Source organism: Aulonocara stuartgranti (genome assembly GCF_965226115.1).
Source record: "Aulonocara stuartgranti genome assembly, chromosome: 22".
NCBI classification, from domain to species: Eukaryota; Metazoa; Chordata; class Actinopteri; order Cichliformes; family Cichlidae; genus Aulonocara; species Aulonocara stuartgranti.
In genome coordinates, this window is record NC_138957.1 from 15991075 (window position 1) to 16012581 (window position 21507).

At 42.7% G+C, this 21507-nt stretch overlaps 3 protein-coding genes across 3 annotated transcripts; all 3 read left to right on the top strand.

Moving 5' to 3' along the window:
* Positions 1 to 7777: 7777 nt before the first annotated feature.
* npvf (neuropeptide VF precursor) lies at positions 7778 to 8948 on the top strand (the record flags this gene model as incomplete). The annotated part of the gene is made up of 3 exons (XM_082522659.1): positions 7778 to 7930; positions 8391 to 8767; positions 8879 to 8948. 3 exons carry the CDS (start codon positions 7778 to 7780, stop codon positions 8946 to 8948), a joined length of 600 nt encoding a protein of 199 aa, XP_082378785.1.
* A 2186-nt stretch (positions 8949 to 11134) lies between these two features.
* LOC309698214 (cytochrome c iso-1/iso-2-like) lies at positions 11135 to 12316 on the top strand (the record flags this gene model as incomplete). The annotated part of the gene is made up of 3 exons (XM_082520513.1): positions 11135 to 11178; positions 11312 to 11489; positions 12144 to 12316. Exons 2-3 carry the CDS (start codon positions 11321 to 11323, stop codon positions 12314 to 12316), a joined length of 342 nt encoding a protein of 113 aa, XP_082376639.1. The 5' UTR covers positions 11135 to 11178; positions 11312 to 11320.
* Positions 12317 to 13921: 1605 nt separating this feature from the next.
* Positions 13922 to 21483, top strand: LOC309699642 (uncharacterized protein). The gene is made up of 18 exons (XM_082522757.1): positions 13922 to 14319; positions 14897 to 15017; positions 15098 to 15207; positions 15321 to 15440; positions 15681 to 15725; positions 15893 to 15919; positions 16738 to 16809; positions 16911 to 16973; positions 17063 to 17093; positions 17193 to 17233; positions 17399 to 17434; positions 17513 to 17593; positions 17762 to 17858; positions 17958 to 18097; positions 18251 to 18370; positions 18607 to 18736; positions 19250 to 19352; positions 20617 to 21483. Exons 2-18 carry the CDS (start codon positions 14915 to 14917, stop codon positions 20684 to 20686), a joined length of 1389 nt encoding a protein of 462 aa, XP_082378883.1. The 5' UTR covers positions 13922 to 14319; positions 14897 to 14914; the 3' UTR covers positions 20687 to 21483.
* Positions 21484 to 21507: the final 24 nt, after the last annotated feature.

Consider the following 21507-nt stretch of genomic DNA (forward strand, 5'->3'; position numbering starts at 1 on the left):
ACATGTATTTAGATTAGAGTTTTTAAAAAACAAACAAACGTCCCAAGAAGAAGGATGGGGTGAAAGAAAGGTGGAGAGAGGAGGAAGAAACTATTGATGTCCTCAAACTCGATGCTGCTGGGTCAGTTCTTTCTCAGCAGTCTGCTCCAGAATCCCCTCCTGTCCTCGGCTTGCTTTTCTTTTGCCTTGAGTTCTTTTAAGGTTTTGTTGAGCTGCTCCTCGGCATCTTTAAATTTTTCTTTCAGCTGCTGTTTGGCCAGTTTCACTTTCTGTTTGAGGAGCTCTTTAGCTTCCTTTTTGTGCTTTCGTATTTCTTTAAGTGCGGCTTTGCAGTCTTTCTTGGTCACCGCAGAGCCGGTCGTTTCTTTCTTGAATACCTTCACCTCAATTCTCTCTTCTGCAAGTTCTTCTTGCACTTTCATCAGTTCCTTCTTCATGTTTTGAGTGTAACTCTTACACTCACTCTTTCAAATAGATGCAAGTAAAACACAGCAGAAAATAAATAAAGTCAAAGACTCAGCGGTCCTGTTGCTCTATTTTCACCTGTAAAGCAGGACTGGAGCAGGCGGAGGTTTACCCTGGTGCAGGTGTGCTGCGGTCAGTTGAAGAATCTGCGAGTTTCTCTGTGCGTTTCCCATTACGTTGTTGTGCACTCGGTGTTTGCTTGGAAGTTTAGGGGTTTTTTTCGCTGTAAAAAGAAGTTTTCTTCCCACGCACAACGGACGCTAATGTTTTTGTCACTTTTTATGGAATCAAACTCAAAATAAGGTCAGTACTTCCACGCTTTAAACGCTGCACGCTCATACTCTCTCCCACAATCGATATGTGATCCATTGTTGATCTGCACACAGCTGTTGTCACTAACGGCGCACTCGCTTACGTCACCGTCGTGAGACATTCTCGCAAAAAATCACGGTTTTAGTAACGCAGTAACGCAGCGTTCCTACGGGAAAGTAACGGTAATCTAATTACCGTTTTCACAATAGTAATCCCTTACTTTACTCGTTACTTGAAAAAAGTAATCAGATTACAGTAACGCGTTACAAGTAACGCGTTACTGCCCATCTCTGAACATGAGTGAGGAGAAAACTGGAGCAGCCAAGCAGGGAGCTGCAGGTTGCTGGTTTAAGTCTCTGTTCAGATGCTGGTGTCTCCTCTCTCTGAGATGTCTGCAAACAGTCCCAGATAAAACAATAAGGATAATAAACAAACACGTGACTAAAATAACAATTATGACTCTGATGTGTTTCATGTGTAGCAGGATGGCCTCTATACAGCAGTCGCTGCAAGCATCCACATCGCCACACTTACTTTTCTTTAAGCAGGCATGCTGGGGTCCTCCTAAGGAAAGTTTGAAACTTCATTTCCTTCATGCTGGTGAACTTTTTACCAAATATTTTCATCAAAGCTTCTCCATCACTGACAGGGATTGTTTGGATTGTCTGTTACCCAACAGCTCGATAACTAGCCGGGAGCTCGAGGGTCACTAGAACGGCACAACTCCCGGCACATCATTTTCAGATCACCGCTGTCTTTCGCTACTCAGGTTAAACGTAGGTTTACATCCGGCCTACCCGACCTTCTGAGGACCCGGCCCACATAGCCCGCGAAGGCCGGGTCCTCAGGAGGATTCAGCCCATGAATTTGGACACGACCTCAGTGTTCCGATTACCTTACATAAGACTCATGGTTTGGGGGTATATTTTACTGCATTTTTTAATGTAATGTTGTTACTCTTAAGAAAAGGGTATAATAAACCCATTACTTTATAATTCCTTAGCTGAGGGCAATAATAGAGTAAATTTTATATGATTTGCATAGATTATATATACCTCTCTCCAAAATAGCTTTTATCAGTGTACAACTTCACAATAATGTCCCTCAACATGAAACTGTGAAGACTTTAAATATCTCATTAAACATAACACATAATACAAAGTACATAATAATATCAAAAGACTGTCAAGGCTGAAAGTCAATTTTGAATCCCTGTGATCTTTAGGCTCTCAGTTGACACTGCATTAAAAGCAGGGATGTATTTCCAGAAATCACTGTCTGTGAACACGGTTCACCACAAGGTGTCATTCACGAATTTAGGTTTAAGCTAAATTCGAGCAAAGAAGAAGCCATAACCTAGAAACGCACATCTTCTCTTTGTCAAAGTTTTAAAATTAACTGGTCAAAATTTACAGTCCTACCGATGAATTGCTCCTTCCATAATTCCTCTTCTACACCACTGCAATCGGGAAATATAAAATATTTAGGTATTAATGTTTCTCCCAAGCTTGCAGATCTAACTAAATTAAACCATATCCCACTTTTAAAGAAGGTAGAAGATGATCTGGCTAGATGGAAATGTCTACCCATATCACTCATGGGAAGGGTTGCCGCTATAAAAATGATGGTCTTACCAAAAATAAATTATTTATTCTCAATGATCCCAACTAAACCGCCACAAGATTGGTTCAGATCTCTAGATTCATGTATGTCCAAATTCCTTTGGAAAAATAAACCCCCACGTATAAGCTTAAAAACACTACAAAAGACCAAGGATAAAGGAGGACTAGAACTGCCTAACTTTCAGCACTACTTCTTAGCCAACAGGCTTCAGTTTATCTCAGGATGGCTAAAACATACCCTCTTAGATGAACCTTGGCTAGATGTAGAACAAGCACTTTGCAATAATCTAGAGATCTCAGACCTACCATTTATCAGCTCAGACATCCAACGACATGAATGCTTTAAAAGCATCAACATCAGCTCTTCTCTGACAGCATGGTGGGAGTTTCTAAAATTGACGGCGTCTTCATTAATCCCATGCAAACGTACACCTATCTGGAACAACCCTGACATATTACAAAACAATAATATGATAAACTTTTCAGATTGGAGTGATAAAGGAATCAAATATTTAGAACATATACTAGAAGGAACAGAATTTATTTCATTTGACAGACTAGTTACACAATATGGGATCAACAAGAAAAGATTTTTAGAATATCAACAAATTAAATCCATAGTAAAAAAGAAATTTAAACCGGGTCAAGTTGAACTACAAACACCACCAAGTGTGGTTCAATTTCTTACTCTTAAAACCCCCAAATTACTATCCAAAATATACAGAATGCTTTCTAAAACAGATGAATCAATATCACTTCCTATTGCAAAATGGGAAGCGGATTTATCAGTTAACTTAGACCTAAACTTCTGGTCTCAGGTTTGCTTAAAAACCTTTCATCTAATTAGAAATCCCAGTCTTCAATTAATTCAATACAAAATATTACATAGAGTGCACTATACAGGTCATCGGATGTTCAAGATGGGCTTTACGTCTACCAACAACTGCTCACACTGCCAAACCAATTCACCGGACAATTATATCCACGCTCTTTGGTTCTGTCCACCAGTTCAGAAGTTTTGGCGTGAGATATGTGAAGACTTATCGAAGTGTCTGAAATGTAACATTCCAACTTCCCCCTTAGTGTGTTTGTTGGGCAGCTTAGATAATGTCACTTCAGAAAAGAATATCACCCATATGGTTTTCACTGCCCTATGCATAGCCAAGAAAACAGTCCTCATGAACTGGAAAAATAAAAATAATCTTAATTCTAACCAATATAGAAATTATCTATTAGATTACATTAGTCTTGATACAGCCTCTGCCACCACATCAGATCAATTGCTCTGGGCTCCTTTGATCAGCTCCATCACCTAGTGGGGGTGGGGGGTCATAGTTTGGTCCCGCCTTCACTGTTGTGATTGGTGTGGGGGTAGGGACAGGCTTAGGGCGTCAGGGGGTTCCCCGGAGGCATCTTCCTTGGGGGGCTCAACCCGGGGTAACGGTCATGTCCGGTTAGGGGCTCTGTTGGCTCTCAGGTGACTGTTTCCTCGCGGCTGCGTGCAGCGGGGCTAGGGGAGGGTCTGTGCTGATGGACGTGGGTTACTGACCTGGTAGCCTGGCTGCCCCTGGGTGGGTCCGGGATGGGCGTGAGGTTCTGGGGGCGCTCCGTCTCTGGGCTGGGACCCCGACCGGGCCTCGGGGGCTTGGGTCCTGGTTGGTGTGTTGCCGGGGTTGTGGGCGGGTGGGTGCATGGGGGCCCAGCCCTGGAGCAGGGTGCCGCCGGTGCATCGAGCCACCTGGGGGGCTCTTCAACTGGTGGGGGAGATTGTCACATCTTGCAGGAGCTTTCCTCTCCTCAGGAGCTCCCTCTGCAGGAGGGGGAGATACAGGAGAGGTGGAGGAAGATCTCAGCCTGGGTGTTTATTGTCTTATGTAGTCTGGAAGATGAGTGGATGGTGGGGTGGGTGCAGTTTCTCTGTGGTGGGGTTGGGTGGACTGTTCCGGGCTCTGTGGGGCCAGGAGGCGCTGCTGCACTGGGCCCCGGTCTGGATGGGCCTGAGCCCCCTTTCCCTGGCGGGTCGCGGAGTATGGGGGTGCCTACTGGGGTCAGCGGGGGAGCTGGCCCCAGGGAGGGGTCACTTGCCCCTCCCTTCCTTCCCTCCCCATCTCCAGCTGCCTCCCTCTTCCCGCTCCACCACAACCACCCACACATGCAGGACCTTGGAGTAGGGGTGTGTCACCAGGGTGCAGAGGAGGCTACCCCCCCCCCCCCCCCCCCCCCCCCCTCTGTCCCCTTCTGGCTGCCTCTGCCTCAATTTTATCCCACAACTTAGACATTCACATTACTCACACTCTCATTACACATACATATAGGATCTTGGGGGTGGGCACGATACACGGAGTCCAAAGTACCATCAGGGTATACACCCCACCCCTGGCGTCGTTTCCCACCTCTCAATTTTAAATACACGTAGACATTGAGGGCTAGCAGGAGGGACCATGCGCTTACCTGCTGCTCTCTGGCAGGTAGCTCCATGCCCTCCTGGGTTTTAAATGCACCTTAGAACACACATGCATCAACACTACAATGAGCGGGTGGAGGGAGGTTTGGAGTCTTCTCTCACCCACATTCTCTGCGACCTGCTGGAGCGGGGGGGCTAGGAGGAGGAGTTGGCCGTCCGACTGCGGTCTGGATTGTGGGGCCTTCCTGCTGCTGCGGAGTCGGGGCGGTCTGCCTCCCCCCACCGCAGGGAAAAGGGTAACACCACCAGGGTCTGGGTGCAGTTCCCCCCTCCAGGGGCAAGGGTACCTAGACCCGGTTTGTAGAGTACGCTTGGGGAGTGTGATCGTGTGTACAGCGTCTCTTTATGTCTGTCTCCACGTTGGTTGAGTGTGGAGTAAGTGCATATGAGAGCATGAGGGTGGGAATGGATGTTTGTGTCTGTGTGTGCCTGTATGTCTGTGTCTATATGTCAGGTTGGGTGTCAGGCACCACCTCTCTGGGGACATCTCAGGCCCTCCAAGGTTTGGAGGGCTATCTCCCCCTACCACCACTTCCCCTGCCAGTGACGGACTCCCTCAGACATCGGTGCGTTGGTGGTTCTTTGTGTCTGGGGATGGGCGTCCAGGTACACACCGGCTCACTCCTTGGCGGCCGCTTATCTGGGCCTGGAGCCTGGGGCTCGCTCGGGCCACTTCGGAGGTGGGGTGCCCCCGGCCTCTCGGCCTGGGGCTCGGTCACTCAGGCACGGCTGGCTGCCAGCGGAGCTCACGGGCGCGTCACTGCAACTCCCCCTGGCTTCTGCTCCGCGGCTGCTGAGTGAGCCCTCATCTGGGACTCTCCTCAGCTCTTTCTGGGACAGTGGCGCGGCTGCCCCTCTGTTGGTCTTCCTTGGTCTCTTGTGTTCTGGGGGCCTCTGGATGTCTGGAGTTTTGATCTCCTCCACACCTGCTTCATGCCCTGGAGGATGGGGCTGTGGCCCCCCCACACCCTCTAGCAGATCATTACATGAAGGAACCTTTTAAAAAACAAAAAACAAGCGCGTCCATGCTCACAGGTGTACACACGGGTGATCACACCCACAAACTACACCCTTTTTGGCTCCTACCTCAAAGCACACTGTGTTCTGTTGATCTTATGTGCTGCACAATAATGTTTAATATTTAGTATTTACTGTCATATTCCCATATATCATTGTGATGCTGTTTATTCTATTACTCTTGTTCTCTTCTGCTTGTTTTCTTTTTTCTTTCTCAGCAAGTGATCCAGGTGATTGATATATGCATTTTTTTTCTCTGCCCGTTCTGTTGGTTTATGTTTTTTGCCCTTCTCCCCCGTCCCTCTTCTCAGCTGTTTCTCTTTCCCTCTTTCTTTCTCCCCTTCTTTCCCCCAGTCAAGTCTGTCCCGTATTCAGTAAGTGAAAATAAAATAAACAATAAAAGGTGAATCAAATGGACCATTACGGCAAGGCTGGGATGGTCAATTTGGTAAAGTAAATCCGTTGGGCATCTTTGTTTGCCTTTAGACAACAATTCTGATGGCAAAAGAGCCAAACGGGACAGGCAAAAAAAAAAAAAAAGTTTTAAAATAGACTGAGGAAAAGTGTAAAAACAGCGTTAGAGTCAGACAAATCAAAATTTGAAATTCTTATTGGAAAAATATGGATGCTGCATCCTCCAGACTAAAGAGAGGAAGAACCATTAGGTTTGTTATCAATGTTCAAAAGCTTCCATCTCAGATTTTACAGGGATGCACTAGTACCTATGGAATTAGCAGCTTGCAGGTGTCTGCATCTTTTAGAGCAGCATACGTTCCCATCAGAGAAGGCTTTGCATATTTCAGCAAGACAATGCTGAACCGCATCCTGCATCTATTAAAACAGCATGGCTTCATAGGAGAAGAGTCCAAGTGCTGAATTGGAGTCCAGATGTTTCACCAACTGAAAGCGTGTGAGGCATTATGAAATAAAAATAAAAAATAAAAAAAAGCAGCAGCTGGTCTCCTCAGGTCCCGTTCATGGACTGGGATGCTACACAGTGGGAAATATGGCCCTGTCCCAGTGCTTTCAAGAACTGCTGCAGCTATTCAATTCAAATTGATTTAATTTTTTTTTTGATTGTTTTCTTAAAACGGTACACTTTTTCACTTTCAACATTTTATATATTTTAAAATATGTCTTCATGAGATTTGCAAGTTATTGCATGTTTTTTTCTGCTTCTTGTTTTGTTTTGTTTTGTTTTGGCTTGGTTTTTTATTTTTTTATTTTTTTTATTATTTTTGGACATATTACACAGCATCCCAACTACTTCAGAACTGCGTTTGTAGATGCGTAGACCAAGGTGTTTCTTATAAATATCACATTTTTTTAAAAAAAACATATAGAATAATTTAATATAATAATTCAAACTAACTGAATTTTCAATAACTTGAATAAAATTATAATTGCTCTTATTTTTCTCAGGCCGTCGTTTCATACATGGTTATTTACATGCACGTAAATGTAAACATTTTAGTTACACTGTAAAGAAAACTTACAAGAAATCCTTACAAAAATGAATGTTTTGTTCTGGCTCACTGTAAATCAAATTGTGATGCTAAAAATGTGATATGTGGTATCTTTGTTGAACACCTGTTTTTGCTTCCTGTCAACTTCCTGCTTTCAACCAAACTAAACCGAAAACACGCTGACTGGTTCATTCAGCAGCCTAATTAGGACATACATACCTCCTCAAACATATCCTTCAGAGAAGGATAATTAGTAGGGTCAGGAATTTCCTCCTGTTAAATTAGGCTGAAGATGTATGTGCATGTGTTTGACTGTCTTCATCACACACCGCCAGTGACGCATGCTTTCAGGGACCTTTAATACCTGCAGACACTGTGGTAACCATATGTCCTCAGGCTGCTCAGAGAAGTTGTGAAATATGGTTGTTAATATGTTGGTAACAATGATACTGTCTGCGCTCCTGATGCTGCGGGGTCTTGGAGGGTCTGATGTACACGTCTTTGGGAAATCGGTCCGCAGCGGTAAAAACTTGCTCAGCAGCAATGACGGCACATATTCTGTGAGGAAACAGCCGCACCAAGAGGTAAGAAATAATTAGACCCATAACTTGTTAGTAAATGAGTAAAACATGTTTTGTGAACTGATTTAACATTTCAGAAATTGGTTAAAGTGTGAAAACCTCAAATAATCTTCAATTTCTTGAGCTTAAAAATTTAACCATATGGTAATTTTAGCTGATGTACAAGATTGTTAAATGAATAGCTGAGCAGATTTTAAAAAAGGCAACTCAAATAGATCATCTTGGGCTCTCCAAAATTAGCTTTTGCAGACATTGTTTCACTTTTTTGCAGAAAAATATGGGGTATGAGCATAACCTGTGGTGGCAACTAATGATTGCTTTTGCTGTGAACAAAAAAATTTTTTTAATGAATGTGAGAAAAAAATGCCCTTGACCCAGTAGTGAACCAGCAATTGTTTGGCTTGCAAAACTACTGAAACAGTGCATTATGTGCATTATATTTCATCTGATCTCTTGTTTCTAGACTAAAAATAAAATCCACAGGAGCTTAGATCTCGAGAGCTTCAATATACACGTGGCTCCCACCACCAGCAAATTCAGCCTCCCGACCATCGTCAGGTTCTATCCGCCCACTGTCAAACCCCTCCACCAGCACGCCAACATGCCATTGCGCTTTGGGAGACAGAGTCATCCCAGTGATGAAAGGACACCAAACTCCTCTCCCAACCTGCCCCAGAGGTTTGGAAGATCCTGGGTGGCAATTCGAGTGTGTGCAGAGTGCCCGAGCATCAGACGAGCACCGAACCAAGTGCTGTCTCAAAGATTTGAGAGGAATAGTCCCTACTGGAAGCTTCTGAGGACTGTTGCCATTGAACAGTTATTAAACACTGGCTTGCACTGGTAGGTAAATGATGTTCTTAATGGTTTATCTATCTTCAACCTCGGGTGCACTCCTGAGAAGGGATGGGTGTCCCATTGTGCATTTGCAAACAGTGTGCTTTGTTCCTACAGGGCTGAAAACTTTGATTCAACAACTACCTCAGATGAAGAAACAGAGCTGGAAGAAAAAAAGAGTAAATAGTGATTTTTGTCTATAGGGCTCTGTAGGATGTAAATATCAACATTTCTTTATTTTACTGTATAGACAAGTGCTTAAAGTGAAACATTTGAGGAAAATCTTGTATGTCTCTTTAAATAAAGTTACACATATTGTGATGGAAAGCAAATTTTCATATTTCATACTAAGTCACAGAAATTTTTCTCTTACATCTGACTTGACTTTGCACAGTTGACCTAGCAACGGTCATGAGCAATGTTTAAACCTCAGCCCTGCAATCACAAACTGTTCCGTCCTGATCCAAAGGAGTGTCAGTGGGCTGTGCCATTGGGAATAAAACTGATTTACACAAACATTAATATCCTGTGATGGTGGTCCATTCCTCCAGCTAATGCTGTGATTATCTCAGACATTGTTTAAATTTTTTTTCATCAGTTTTGCTTTTCAGTACTTCTTTGGAAAAATCATTTTATTGTTGAATTTTTTTTTAACCTTGCAGTTAACTATGTTAGCACCCGGCATCCACTGAAACCCTGCCGATACAGGAGCAACTTTACGGCATGTGACCCTGCAGTTCAGTGATAAACCACAAGGGGGAGACAAAAACCCAATCAAAGTGGCCACTGTGATCTTTCTGCTCAGCCTCTAGTTTGAAAATTAATTCACTTTTTTCATAATAATTCCAGTAAATATATATTTAATAAAGAAAATATGCTTCCTTGTCTTCCTATAGTGGCGTGTAAATAAATTCCTCGTGTCCTGGAAACCACCAACTATATATGTACGTACTCTGTCAGTAGTGGGGGTATATCAGGGTAATATGTACTATTTCAATGGCCAAAGAGGTTAGAATACTGGTGATTGGTGCAATATCATGAGATAGTTTTAAAAAAAACCTTCTGACATTTTGTATTCAGTGTTTTGTATATCAGTGGCTAGGTTGATGTGGAGGTTAGCGCTGTCACCTCACTGCAAGAATTCAAACCTTCTCAGGGACTTTGTTGGGTTTTCCTCTGGATTCAGTGTAAGTGTGGGGTTAACTGCTTTCTAAGCTGGTTGTAGATGCAGATGTGAGATAGAAAATACTTTGAGAAAAAGTAAATATACATAACTTGCAATAGCATTAAATAAAGTATGGCTATCCCGTAGCCAGTTTTACACCCTTTGCATTAGAGCCTTAGCTGGATAACACAACAAATAAAAAAATCTGTTGGCTGGCCTGGACAGTGTGGTTTTTAACAGATGAAAATGAGGAGCTGTGTTTATAAATCCATTATGGTTGCATAATGGTGACAAATGCATTTTAACCTGCAGATGAACCTTCAAACTGCAAGTGGGGATCACTGTAAAAATAGATTTCATAGAGGTGTTTATCAAAAGGAAAATTTATACTTTGTAAGTCTATTTAACACTTTAAAGAGTTATCTTACAAAACAGAAGGCTTATAGGGAAGGAAGTCCACATTAAAGCAAGGCAGTTGTGTTTCTTTAAAATCTTTATTCAATTAATGTAATTTCTTAAGTTCGAGCAGACAATTGCATTACTGTTAGTATTACAGAGTAAAGCAGGGAAGTTAACACATAAAACATTAAGCACACAGAAAACTCACACACTCCCACTGTTTCCTTAGTACTGTGCATCCTGTACTGCGGGCACTATCACTTTGTTAGATAAAACTCTTTATGTCATCCACCGGTTAAAAATTCATTCACACCTTTCTTGATTCACTGGAATGATTCTGAAAATGGTGACACTGATTTTGTTACTCCAGACTGAGGGAAAATGTGACCACCTTGGTTGTGTTTGGTCTCCCTCTAGTGGCCAATCATTGTACTGAATGAATGTCCTACTGAACCACTGCATAGTCAACCACCCCCATTATAAATTTGAGATCTTACTTTCTGAGCTTCAAACTATCCGGCGCAACGCTGAAGCTGAAGCTAAACACTGAACTTCTGTCCAGAGGTATTTCAGCCACAGTCCAATATCTGCAAGTTTTCCCTTTTGTTTATTAACTGTTCATTTATTTGTTTTTTATGTGTCTTTTTGGAGGATAAATGATGGCATAAATCTTTTCTCACTTTGACTTTTTAGCAAAAGCGAGTCAAACTTCCTGTTAAATAACTATTTTAGTTTTTTTTTTCTTTTAAACTTCTTTTTTTTGTTTTGTTTTTTTGTTTTTTTTTACATGTTTTTGTTCCCAGAACATCTTGTTCCACATTTCATAACTTGTGCATTAACAGCCTGGAAGTTGGTGAGTGATTTTTTTGACTCTGGGCTACTGTTACATGTAAATATTTGTGTAGTATATTTCCACTCGCTTCATATGTTACTAGTTTGGGTGTGACTCATTCCAGGTTGCACACTTCGCTTGTGTCTCCTCCCAGCCACTGGTAATGGGGGATGTCAAGAAAGGAAAGAAAGTGTTTGTGCAGAAATGCTCCCAGTGCCGCACAGTGGGAAAGGGGGAGAGCCACAAGGTGGGGCCCAACCTGTGGGGACTGTTTGGAAGGCAGACAGGGCAAGCACCTGGCTACTCCTATACACAGGCCAACATTGATACAGGTACCATTGCTGTGCAGAACTCACCTTGGTTAGACTGACAGATTGATTGATCTCCATGCATCTCAGCTTTGTGAAGCTTTGTGTCTGAGTCTTTTCTATGTGAAAAGATGCAAATCAGATTGGTGGAAAATTAAAGCGGAGTGAATAAGCCAGTGCTAGCTTCTTCTGTGAAAAAGTCAATCATAATCAATCTATCCTCTAAGAACTATTTCTTCATCTTCAGCTGCTCCCTTTAGGGGTCGCTACAGTGAATCATCTGCCTCCATCTCATTCTATCCCTCAGCATCATTTTTCTTTTATGCCATCCCCCTGCATGTCCTCACTACATCCACAAATCTCCTCCGCAGTCTTCATCGTCTTCATATTCAACATCCTGACAGAACAAACCTTCATAATCTTATAAATTTCAGTAGAGCTTTGAATGTGAATTGTAATCTGCATTTTAACTCTTCTGTACTGGAATTTATGGGAGTTTTCCCTTGGAGTGCTCAGTAGTGTGTATATTTCTGCTATAATATTAAGAAAGGATATGTTTCCCATACCTGATGGCCAGAGCAGCAGGCCTGAACAGGTAGCACAGTAGCCAGCATTCTTCTCCGATTCACCGATTTTAATCTCAAAGAATTAATTTAATTATTGTGTTTTCTTTTTTAGATATTGTATGGGATGAAGACACAGAAAATCCAAAAAAGTACATTCCAGGCACCAAGATGATCTTCAGTGGCATCAGAAAGAAAAAAGAGAGAAAGGATATTATAGACTATTTAAAAGAAGCTTATGAGGCGCATAAACTACTGCTGATCGATGCTTGTGTGGAACATTGTTAGAACTTTGTTTTCTGTTAACACATAAGTGTTTTCTGTTTAGATGTATCAATTTGGGCAGGCTTTGTGTAAGAGGTTTTTAATCATCTTTTCAAACCACTGGGTGTTACAGACTTCGATCGTTACAGTGCTGCTCTTTACTTTCACTGAATTCATTTCTGTTTTTGTTTCTGTTCTGTGTTTTTTATGGATAGTATGGTCAACAAATAGATTGCTGTTGTATTTTTAAAAAGATAAGAGAATAAGGAACAATGTAAAGTGCTTAGATTACTTTAACAGGCCTCATTCTTTATACTGAGTTAGCATGCTATTTTACATTTGCCAAACACCATTGACTTTGACCTTGTAGTGTTTAGTTATCTTATATTAAATTTTTGCATAAAAACACAGCTGGTGTGATTTTTTAAGGTTGCCATTTATTTTCTTGAAGCACTGCTTTGTTTTTAATATGTTTGGCTTCACCACACAGCACTGGGATTCTAGCAGACAAAATTTTAGATTGAGACACTAATAATATATTCATAGAGCATATAGTTTTGAAGGACAAATTACTTTGCACCAACAGCCAACAGCTATCCTGAATCCTCTGGGTTTAAGATTACAGACGGATAAAAGTGAGCGGAGAGAGCAAATGAGTTAAGTTTGTCCAGCAGGTGTCTATCCTCCAGCAGTCCTCTGCTGGCTCCTCCATCACACACTGCTCATTATCACTGCACATCCTGATTACTATCAGTGATTTTGCCCTTTTCTCCTTTCTCCTCCCAAACTATGTGGATCAGACAACCACCCCCACAGGCAATGGATGATCAGGATCTATTCCTAAGGAAGTTTACATACTTCACTGGGTGCAGCAAAAAATGAGAGATTTTTTATCAGTTAGTTGTGGTGAGTACGGTGTACCTTACTGGGGGAGCAGCATCAGAGCTAGTGACACCAAATGACTGAATATACTAATCACAAAGGCTGGCTCTGTGATTGACTGCAAATTGGACACTTTTGAAGATGTGGTGGTGAGGAGATCATTGAACTATCTGCTATCCATTATGGAAAATCTTGGCCACCCGCTCCACCACTTACTAGACAGGCACCTGCTCTAACAGATTGCAAGTCTGGTAAAGTGTCTTGCACCAGGCCCTATTTGTCTAGCTGTCTATTTTCCTTTGTAATCTTTGAGCTTGCTTTCACATCTGGCAGGGTGGATGAAGTGCAGCCAGACACGAGTTGCTTACTCGTGTCTGGCATCCAAATAAAAAAAACATCCAAATAAAAGTTTTTATTAACACATAACATATTTCCTGCAGTATCCGAAGCAGCATTGCGTCTTATTTTTCATCTTTATATACAAAATAGTGCAATTTAATCGGACAACCAAAGTGTTAATTGGTAAAAAAGATAAAGATAAAATCCACGTTACAAACAATTATCACCAATAGGCTCGATCAATCAGCTGTTAGTGAAACTTTATTTTATTTTATTTTATTTTATTTTATTTTATTTTATTTTATTTTATTTTATTTTATTTTATTTTATTAAACGGACAAAGGTATCCAGCAGAGGGCGCCATTACTCCAATAAAGAGCTCACCACTGAGGACGCAGAACGTGCCAGGCCAGTGCAGGCACGCGCAAACTTAAATTGCGTTATGCGGCCAGCTGTCCTGAACCCGATCCAGATGACACAACAGTAAATGGTCCCGCGATCCACGCCCGCTGGGAGCTGAACAGCACACCGCCGTGTCTGCTCCACTCAGTGGCTTCTCTCTCTGATGGGCTCTGAGGAGCGCCAAGAGAAAAAACAAACGGTCCTCTGAGCTGCAATTGTGTTGTTATTGACCGGCGGTGAAGAAGCGGGTCGATAAGTGGATCGGATTTATTAGCTCTCCAGATTGGCTACACAAATGTCAGAGGAGCCACAGTACTCGGGACTGCACAGCGCGCATCTCATTTAGACGAAAGGAGCGCCGGACGGCGTGTCTACAACAAGTGCGGCGCAATTTCGAGCTGAAGGTAAAGAGATCGCGCAAATGAAATCCACGGGATGACATTTATTAGTGGTTTAGGGCTGTGGTGTCGTTTCGACAGCATGTACTGTTTAATCAATAGGCTGCGAGAAGAAGAAGTGAGCGCCAGTGACGATGTGATATGGAGTGACACGTGAGCCTTTATCAGCATCTTTATGCAAAGGCACCCTCTTTCTCTCTCTCCCTCCTGTTATTGACCTGCATTGACCGCATGCAGTGTGAGCGTGTTAAAATGGTTTGTGTGAATGAATCTTACTATTGTTGACAAGCAGTGGCCTCCCCTCTGTCTAATTCTGGCACAGAGGGTGGGTAGGTGATGGTGGTAGTGGTGGTGCATGGCTGGAATTACAGCGGTGTTTAAATCTGCTGCAGTGTGGAGCTGCAACAAGTTTATGATGCTATAAGGAGAGAGAGAGAGAGGCTTTAGTGGACTGAAGTGATGAAATAGTGACACCCTCAAGAGGGAATAAGGAAAAGTGACAGGTGCCAACTACTGCAGTAAGCTCAGGGAACAGAAATAGAGTGTACTGTGTGTATAATCGGCTGCCCTGTGTGCGTTTTAGGAAAAGTAATCCAGCAGCATGGACCTGGAGAATATTGCAGTTACCTTTCTCATCCTTCTGTCTCCTGCGTGGGCCTCATCTCATCACTCCTATATGGACGCCATCCTCTCAGCCCGCTCAGGTAAGTCCAGCTTTGCGTGTGTGTGTGTGTGTGCATGTTCCACTCCATTTGATGCGCACTGCTCTCTTTTTTCCTCTCAGGCTTCAGGTTCCTGGCCGAGCCGATGAGGTTTGACCCCTGTTGTCTCATGTCACCTCCTCCACCACCACTCTTCCCTCCTCCGCCTCAGCTTTGGAAGAGGGTCAGCCCTGTACGTCTTCACAAACACACCTGTTTCTATACAGCCTCCCCTACCTGCCCGATGTAGGCCACTGACTTAAAAAGAACTTTCTCTCTGATTGTGTGTTTACTGATCGAATGAAGGACAGCAACAGCCTGTTGGAGCCGAGTGTTTTCGGAGGGGAGGTGCAGATAAAACCAAAGCCTGTGATACCAGGATGTCCGCCTGGACCTCCGGGACCTCCAGGTCCGACTGGCCCAGAGGTAAGGCTTTACTTCTAAATAAATAAATAAATAAATAAGCTGCTGCACAAAATCATTCTCTAAAAGCAATTCAGCCCGATTTAGCCACAGAGCATCCACCTGACAGCAAAACCATTCTTAGACAGCAGATGGACATATTGTTAAACAAGCGCAAACCTTTTTAGTATTGATTTTTCTACAAATGTACCATGCTCATTATGGGATATGTGAGATTTATATAAATCTGGTGACATTTTTCAGGGTCATAGTGGATTGCCCGGCATAAGAGGACCAAAGGGAGAGAAGGTGTGTGTGTGTGTGTGTTTTGAGGGTTTTGTTTGAGGGGTGGGGGTGAGTGAATTATGTCTCTAATGCAGTTTTCTGTAAAAGCATTTGTGTTTGTGTGTGTCCTTGTGCTCTTCTCTGCTCTAACGAGCACCCCATCTCCTGCCCCTCCATTTGTCCTCCTCCAGGGAGAAATTGGACGTCCAGGGTTAAAGGTGAGCTGCTCATCCTCTCCTGCACATCTTGTGCTCCTCAACTCTCTCCGGTCCATCTCGTCATCTTGTCCTTGGTGTAATGGGATCAGGATTTTCCCCACTGTCTGCCTCTATTCTCCCCCCTGGATGCATCCTGGAGCTCTGTGATGTGATTTGTCTATTGATGTGCTCAGAATATCCTCTGCAGCTGCTAAATGGGTTCCGCTGCATTAGTCCCAGAAGATGCTCGTCCTGCAGCAAACTTTGATCCCGTTGTCCCCTCACCTTGCTGTTCCTTTTTTCTCCTCTGCTCCGGCTTCCTCTCTCCGTATTTCTTTTTCCTTGGCCTTGCTCCAGTAGCTCTCGTACCAAACTCTAGTCCTGCTGATCCAGCCTCTCCAGCACTCTACTTCTCTACTTTAATCACTCTAAGTGCCTTTGCTCTTCGTGATAAATCACTCCACACACATACACACACACACACACAGCAGGTCCGTAGAGTCTCTACAGGCTGCGGTTTTAATGAAAGGCAGTTAAATGAAAGCACATTGCTTAGCATGGCAGCAGCTCTGCAATGCTTGTCCGGGTGTCACGGAGATGTTCGGCTGTTGTCTATCATGTTTGGCTCTTTTGCCCAGAACCCAGATTGATTAGGCTTTCATTCCCGTCCAGTAATTTGCAGTGCTTCTAGAGCGGAGTCTGAGTTGGAGGTCGGACTCTAAATGAGTTTGCAGCAAAATTCTTCGTGCAGTTTTAGAGTAGACGAGCAGCTTTTTGTGTTCACATCACTTTTACTGAAGCGGGCAGAGAAACTGTTACTGGTATTGATGTTTTTGTAGGGTCGTACTGGAGCTCCAGGCCTGCCAGGCAAACAAGGAATTCCAGGATGGCCTGGCCCACAGGGGCCCAAGGTAAGTGTCATGACTCTTCCTCCAGGCACAGACACATTTTTGGGTGCATTTTGTTTTTTACTCCTGACACCTGAAATACATCTAGTTGTATTTTTTCTCAGGGTGAGAAAGGGGACCCCGGACTCATGGGATTACCAGGACTGAGGGGACCACCTGGAATAAAGGTTAGTGGCATGTTTACAGGACTACCTGTTTGATTCTTATTAAGCTTTCTCTCTCTGATGTACTCTTGTCTCTTACTCTGTCTTTTCAGGGTTTACGTGGTTACAAAGGGGAGAAGGCAAGTTCTGTGTCACATCCTCTAACTAACTGCTCTTACTAAAAAAGTGTCATATCCACATTTTCTCTTTCTCCCCTCGCCCCAATTCTTTTTTATAAGGGAGCTCGAGGCGATCCTGGACCAGTAGGCCTAAAAGGCGATAAGGTTTGATACACTCCCTTTTTTTTAAATTTAAAATTCAAATGATTTCAGACCTTTTTCTTGGTTTGGCTGTTTCAGAGTCCAAATAAATTACTGTTAAGTATTTCATATACATGTTATGATAAAGTCAGTGTTCTCACAACAAGCTCCCATTCTGTCTCTGAACAGGGTTCAATTGGTTTGCCTGGGATGCTTGGACAGAAGGTAAGAGTAATTAAAGACTTAAGAAGATGAAAGATTTGCTTTTTATCCAGTTATTCCTCAATTTTGCTTCTCTCAAAGGGCGAAAAAGGACCAAAGGGAGAGCCAGGAACATCAGGGAAGAGAGGACCGACTGGGCGTCCGGGGAAGAGAGGCAAACAGGTGAAAAAAAGAAACGTTCTTAAAACAGTTTTGGAAAATATAGCCAGTGAAGTGGGGTCTTTTACCTCACACACACACTCACTGATGCTGTTCCCATTGATTAGCACTTCTTTTTTTTTTGCATATTTGCTTTGTAATCTACTTTCTGGTATTTTATAATTTGCACAGGGTATGAAGGGCCAGACTGGGGCCACTGGATTGATGGGCCCTCCCGGACCTCCAGGTCCTACTGGCCACCCTGGGCCACCTGGTCCTCCTGCATCAGGTATAGTAGCTCACAGACATGACCCAATCAGAAGCAGTATCCCACTGGCTGCTTGTGTGTTATCCAAGTTTATTTTTGTAAACTATGTGTTTCTTATAGGTCTCTATCTAGTAGGGGAAAAGGGGGATAAGGGTCTTCCTGGTCCACCGGGTCACTGTAATTGTGAAGGTGCTCTCGGACCAAATAATGCTCCTTTTGGAAGTTACACACAGCGGCGGAGTGGAAATAAAGTCACAGCGGTAAAACCACATCCTGTCACAATACTGTTATTGAGTATTTAAATTGGCATGCTTTCACTGATCTGTGTGTGTGTGTGTGTGTGTGTGTGTGTGTGTGTGTGTGTGTGTGTGTGTGTGTGTGTGTGTGTGTGTGTGTTTCATATTCACCACAAGATATTTGTGGTAAACAGTGAGGAGGAGATGGACCATCTACAACAAGAGAATGCAATAGCATTCAGGAAGGATCAGAGGATGCTTTATTTTAAAGACAAAGATGGATGGAAGCCCATACAGGTAATTTCAAAGCATTTGCAGCACTGAGCAGCAGCAAGTCAACTGTATGACTATATGTACTGATGAAGGCAACGGTATGAGGCTGAAAGCGCTAGAAGAAAGTGGGGGTTTTTTGTAGATGGTACACAAAAGCTTTCCAGAAAATAAACTGCAACTTTAGCCTCAATGCTTTGATATCTTACATGCAAACCACTAGACTCAGAGGAAGTTGGAGCTTGTTCTTTCAATTTTTCTAGCCCTTCCAGCCATACCAGTCTACTGAGAAAGTCCCAGACAGAGTTGGCGTGTGTGGAGATGGAAAGGTGCAAGCCCAGCACGGAGAGGAGTGTGATGATGGAAACCAGATTGTCACAGATTCTTGCCTCAGTGAGTTCCGTGTTTGCTTTGTTAACTTGCACACCTGCAGAAATAGCCTGTAGAGGTTGAAATCTCATATAATGCAAGATGTCCCATTTTGCTTATGTTTCTTTATCTCTTACAAATATCCAGCTTATGTGAATTTAGCTGAAACTGCTTTTCATTTGTCTAAATTTAAAAAAAAAAAGAGTCTCCAACTGTAAAGTAGATTGGTTTTGCTGCTGATGAGGTACCCTGCAGAGCATAACTCCAGTACACCACAGAGTCTGATCCCACATGGCATAGGATGAAAGCTAGTAAGCACTGTGAGACCTTTCCTTGATCTTTCATTAATCTCAACCCCCCTCTTTTTTCTGCTGCCATCCTCTCCCTACTCTCTGCTTCTGTTCAATTAAATTAGCAAGAAAATGCTGTATTGGCATCACTGAAGCAGACTGCAGTGCCAAAGAAATTAGTAATGTCTTCTCTCTCCCTACCCTCCTCTGCCTCCTGCTGCCTCTCACCTCCTTTCCCTTGTGACAGACTGTAAGTGGGCCTACTGTGGAGATGGCTACAGGCACGAAGGAATAGAGGAGTGCGATGGAAAAGACTTTGGTTACCAGACCTGCAAGTCTTATCTCCCTGGGTATGTTCACAGACAGCTCTCAGAACACAAATGTAGAGTCCATTCATTTAGACTTGCTCCAGAGACCAGATAACTCAAGATGAATCCATTAAAGTGTCAAAAACTGCATTTCTAATATGGGACTCTGTGAGGACGGACTATTTGGAGCCATTTTCACATGGCCATTTGAGAAACTGACGTTTTTGGCACACATTCACGTTGATTTCAGTTTTCAATCTCAGATTTTGTACTGTGTTAGCAACTAGTGAGCTAGTTACTGCATCATCTTTTGTCTTCTTGCAGTGTAGTAATCAGTGTTAGGGTGACGTAGTGAAATTTAAACATGTTTTGTGAGCAGCACAGTTTGAAACAGTCCGCTGGCCGGGCCTTTCTACATGGAGTTTGCATGTTCTCTGCAGCTACTCTGGGTCGTCCCACAGTCCAGAGACATGCACGGATTAGGTTAACTGGCAATTCTAAATTGGCCCTGGGTGTGAATGTGATTGTGAACAGTTGCCTGCCTCTCTCTGTTAGCCCTGCAATAGACTGTCCAAGTTGTACACAGCTGGTATATGCTCAAACCCATGACGTAACACAGTATATCTCATTTCTATATCATAGCAAAAGCACAGTTTGGGGTTTTCAGTGCTGTACTTTATTTAGGCCAGGATTTCTGTGAGTCCTGACTTTAAAAAATATAAAACATTAAATGTTATTAGTGAGCCATAAAGATGCTCACATGCAGATTTTTTGTTTTTTAACATGTTTTTAACTCCTTTTTATGGACTATGATGGCATCATAATTTCTTATATAGTTAAGAACCTTCAGCGGCCTAAAATACACATGTGTGACAAGTTCAGTTGCTCAGCTCCTGGGTCGTCTACAGCGAAGAAAGTTCAACATACCCAGATTGTCTGATGTGGATTCACTAAATGCAGCGCTGCTTTAAAAAGGACAAAAGCCAAAAGATTAATTTTGAACCACCTAAACAAAACACAGGGTTAACCCTGAAGTTAAGGATAAGCCAAAATCCTGCTTTGTAAAACAAGCCTCTGTTGGTATAGGAGGAGTTTGCAGACAAAGATACAAACAAATACAGAGAGAGAGTTTTTGTAAGTATAGTAAGTGTTACTGTATGAATATAAGAGCTCATCTAATGGTGGGTCTGCTTTGAGAAATAAGTCAGTATGCTTATCTTCCAAAAATAGTCCACTCACGATAACTGTAAGACAATGCAGCGCATCAATTGCACGTATTACAAACCAGTTTTTGTGTCTCCTGCAGGTCCTTTGGGCATCTCAAATGCACCGACTCATGCCTCATTGATTCTACTGGCTGCAAGTACTTCACCTGAATTCAGAGGTTTGAAAACAGCCTCAGTGGATCTTTGCAAATCCTCTTGATGATCATTGTGATCAAAGGGATTGTACTTCAGATTTCAACTGAAGTCTCACCACTTTAAAAAAAAAAAATTAATTAATTAATAAATAAACGACAGACTGAGAAAGAGTAGTTAAGGGAAGCTCTTGTGCCTGTTCTGAGCCACGAAAGGTCACGGGAGGTGTAATCTCTAATTGACCTCAGAAAACAGCTCTTTGCTAGTGTCACTTCATCGGCTGCAGCACTGTTACGGACACTAGAACTGTTGGGAAACATTTTAATGATTTCATGTTTGTATCATACGAAATAGTTGTGTATGACTTGCTGACTGTTAATGCAGAAATAATCTGTGTTATAAAGCACTTTTTAATATGAAAAAGATATAGAGATATATGTACTGTAGTATACAAATCAGGGGTGTGTAAGTGTGTTTATTCCTGTGCAATATATTACAAAAAAAATGCAGTATATTGATGAAGTGCAATGCTGTCATATTGCATGTAAATGTGTTTTTTTAGTGCACGACAGACCGCTTTAACCAATGCTGTAAATATCCAAGCCAAAGTGAGGCCTTTTAGAAATGAATGTCCAAATAACTCAGATGGAAGAGATGGGAAAAAATGAATGTCATCCAAAAAAGGATCATATTTGATTATTGCAGCAGCATGTGGGGGATACATCAAATCATTCATTAAACTGTAATTAGCTGATAATCTGCCTGCATGACTGTACGTTTCATGAAGCACTGTACACTAATAAAGATTCATTCAGATGTTGCCAAAGGAAAGTTGTGAG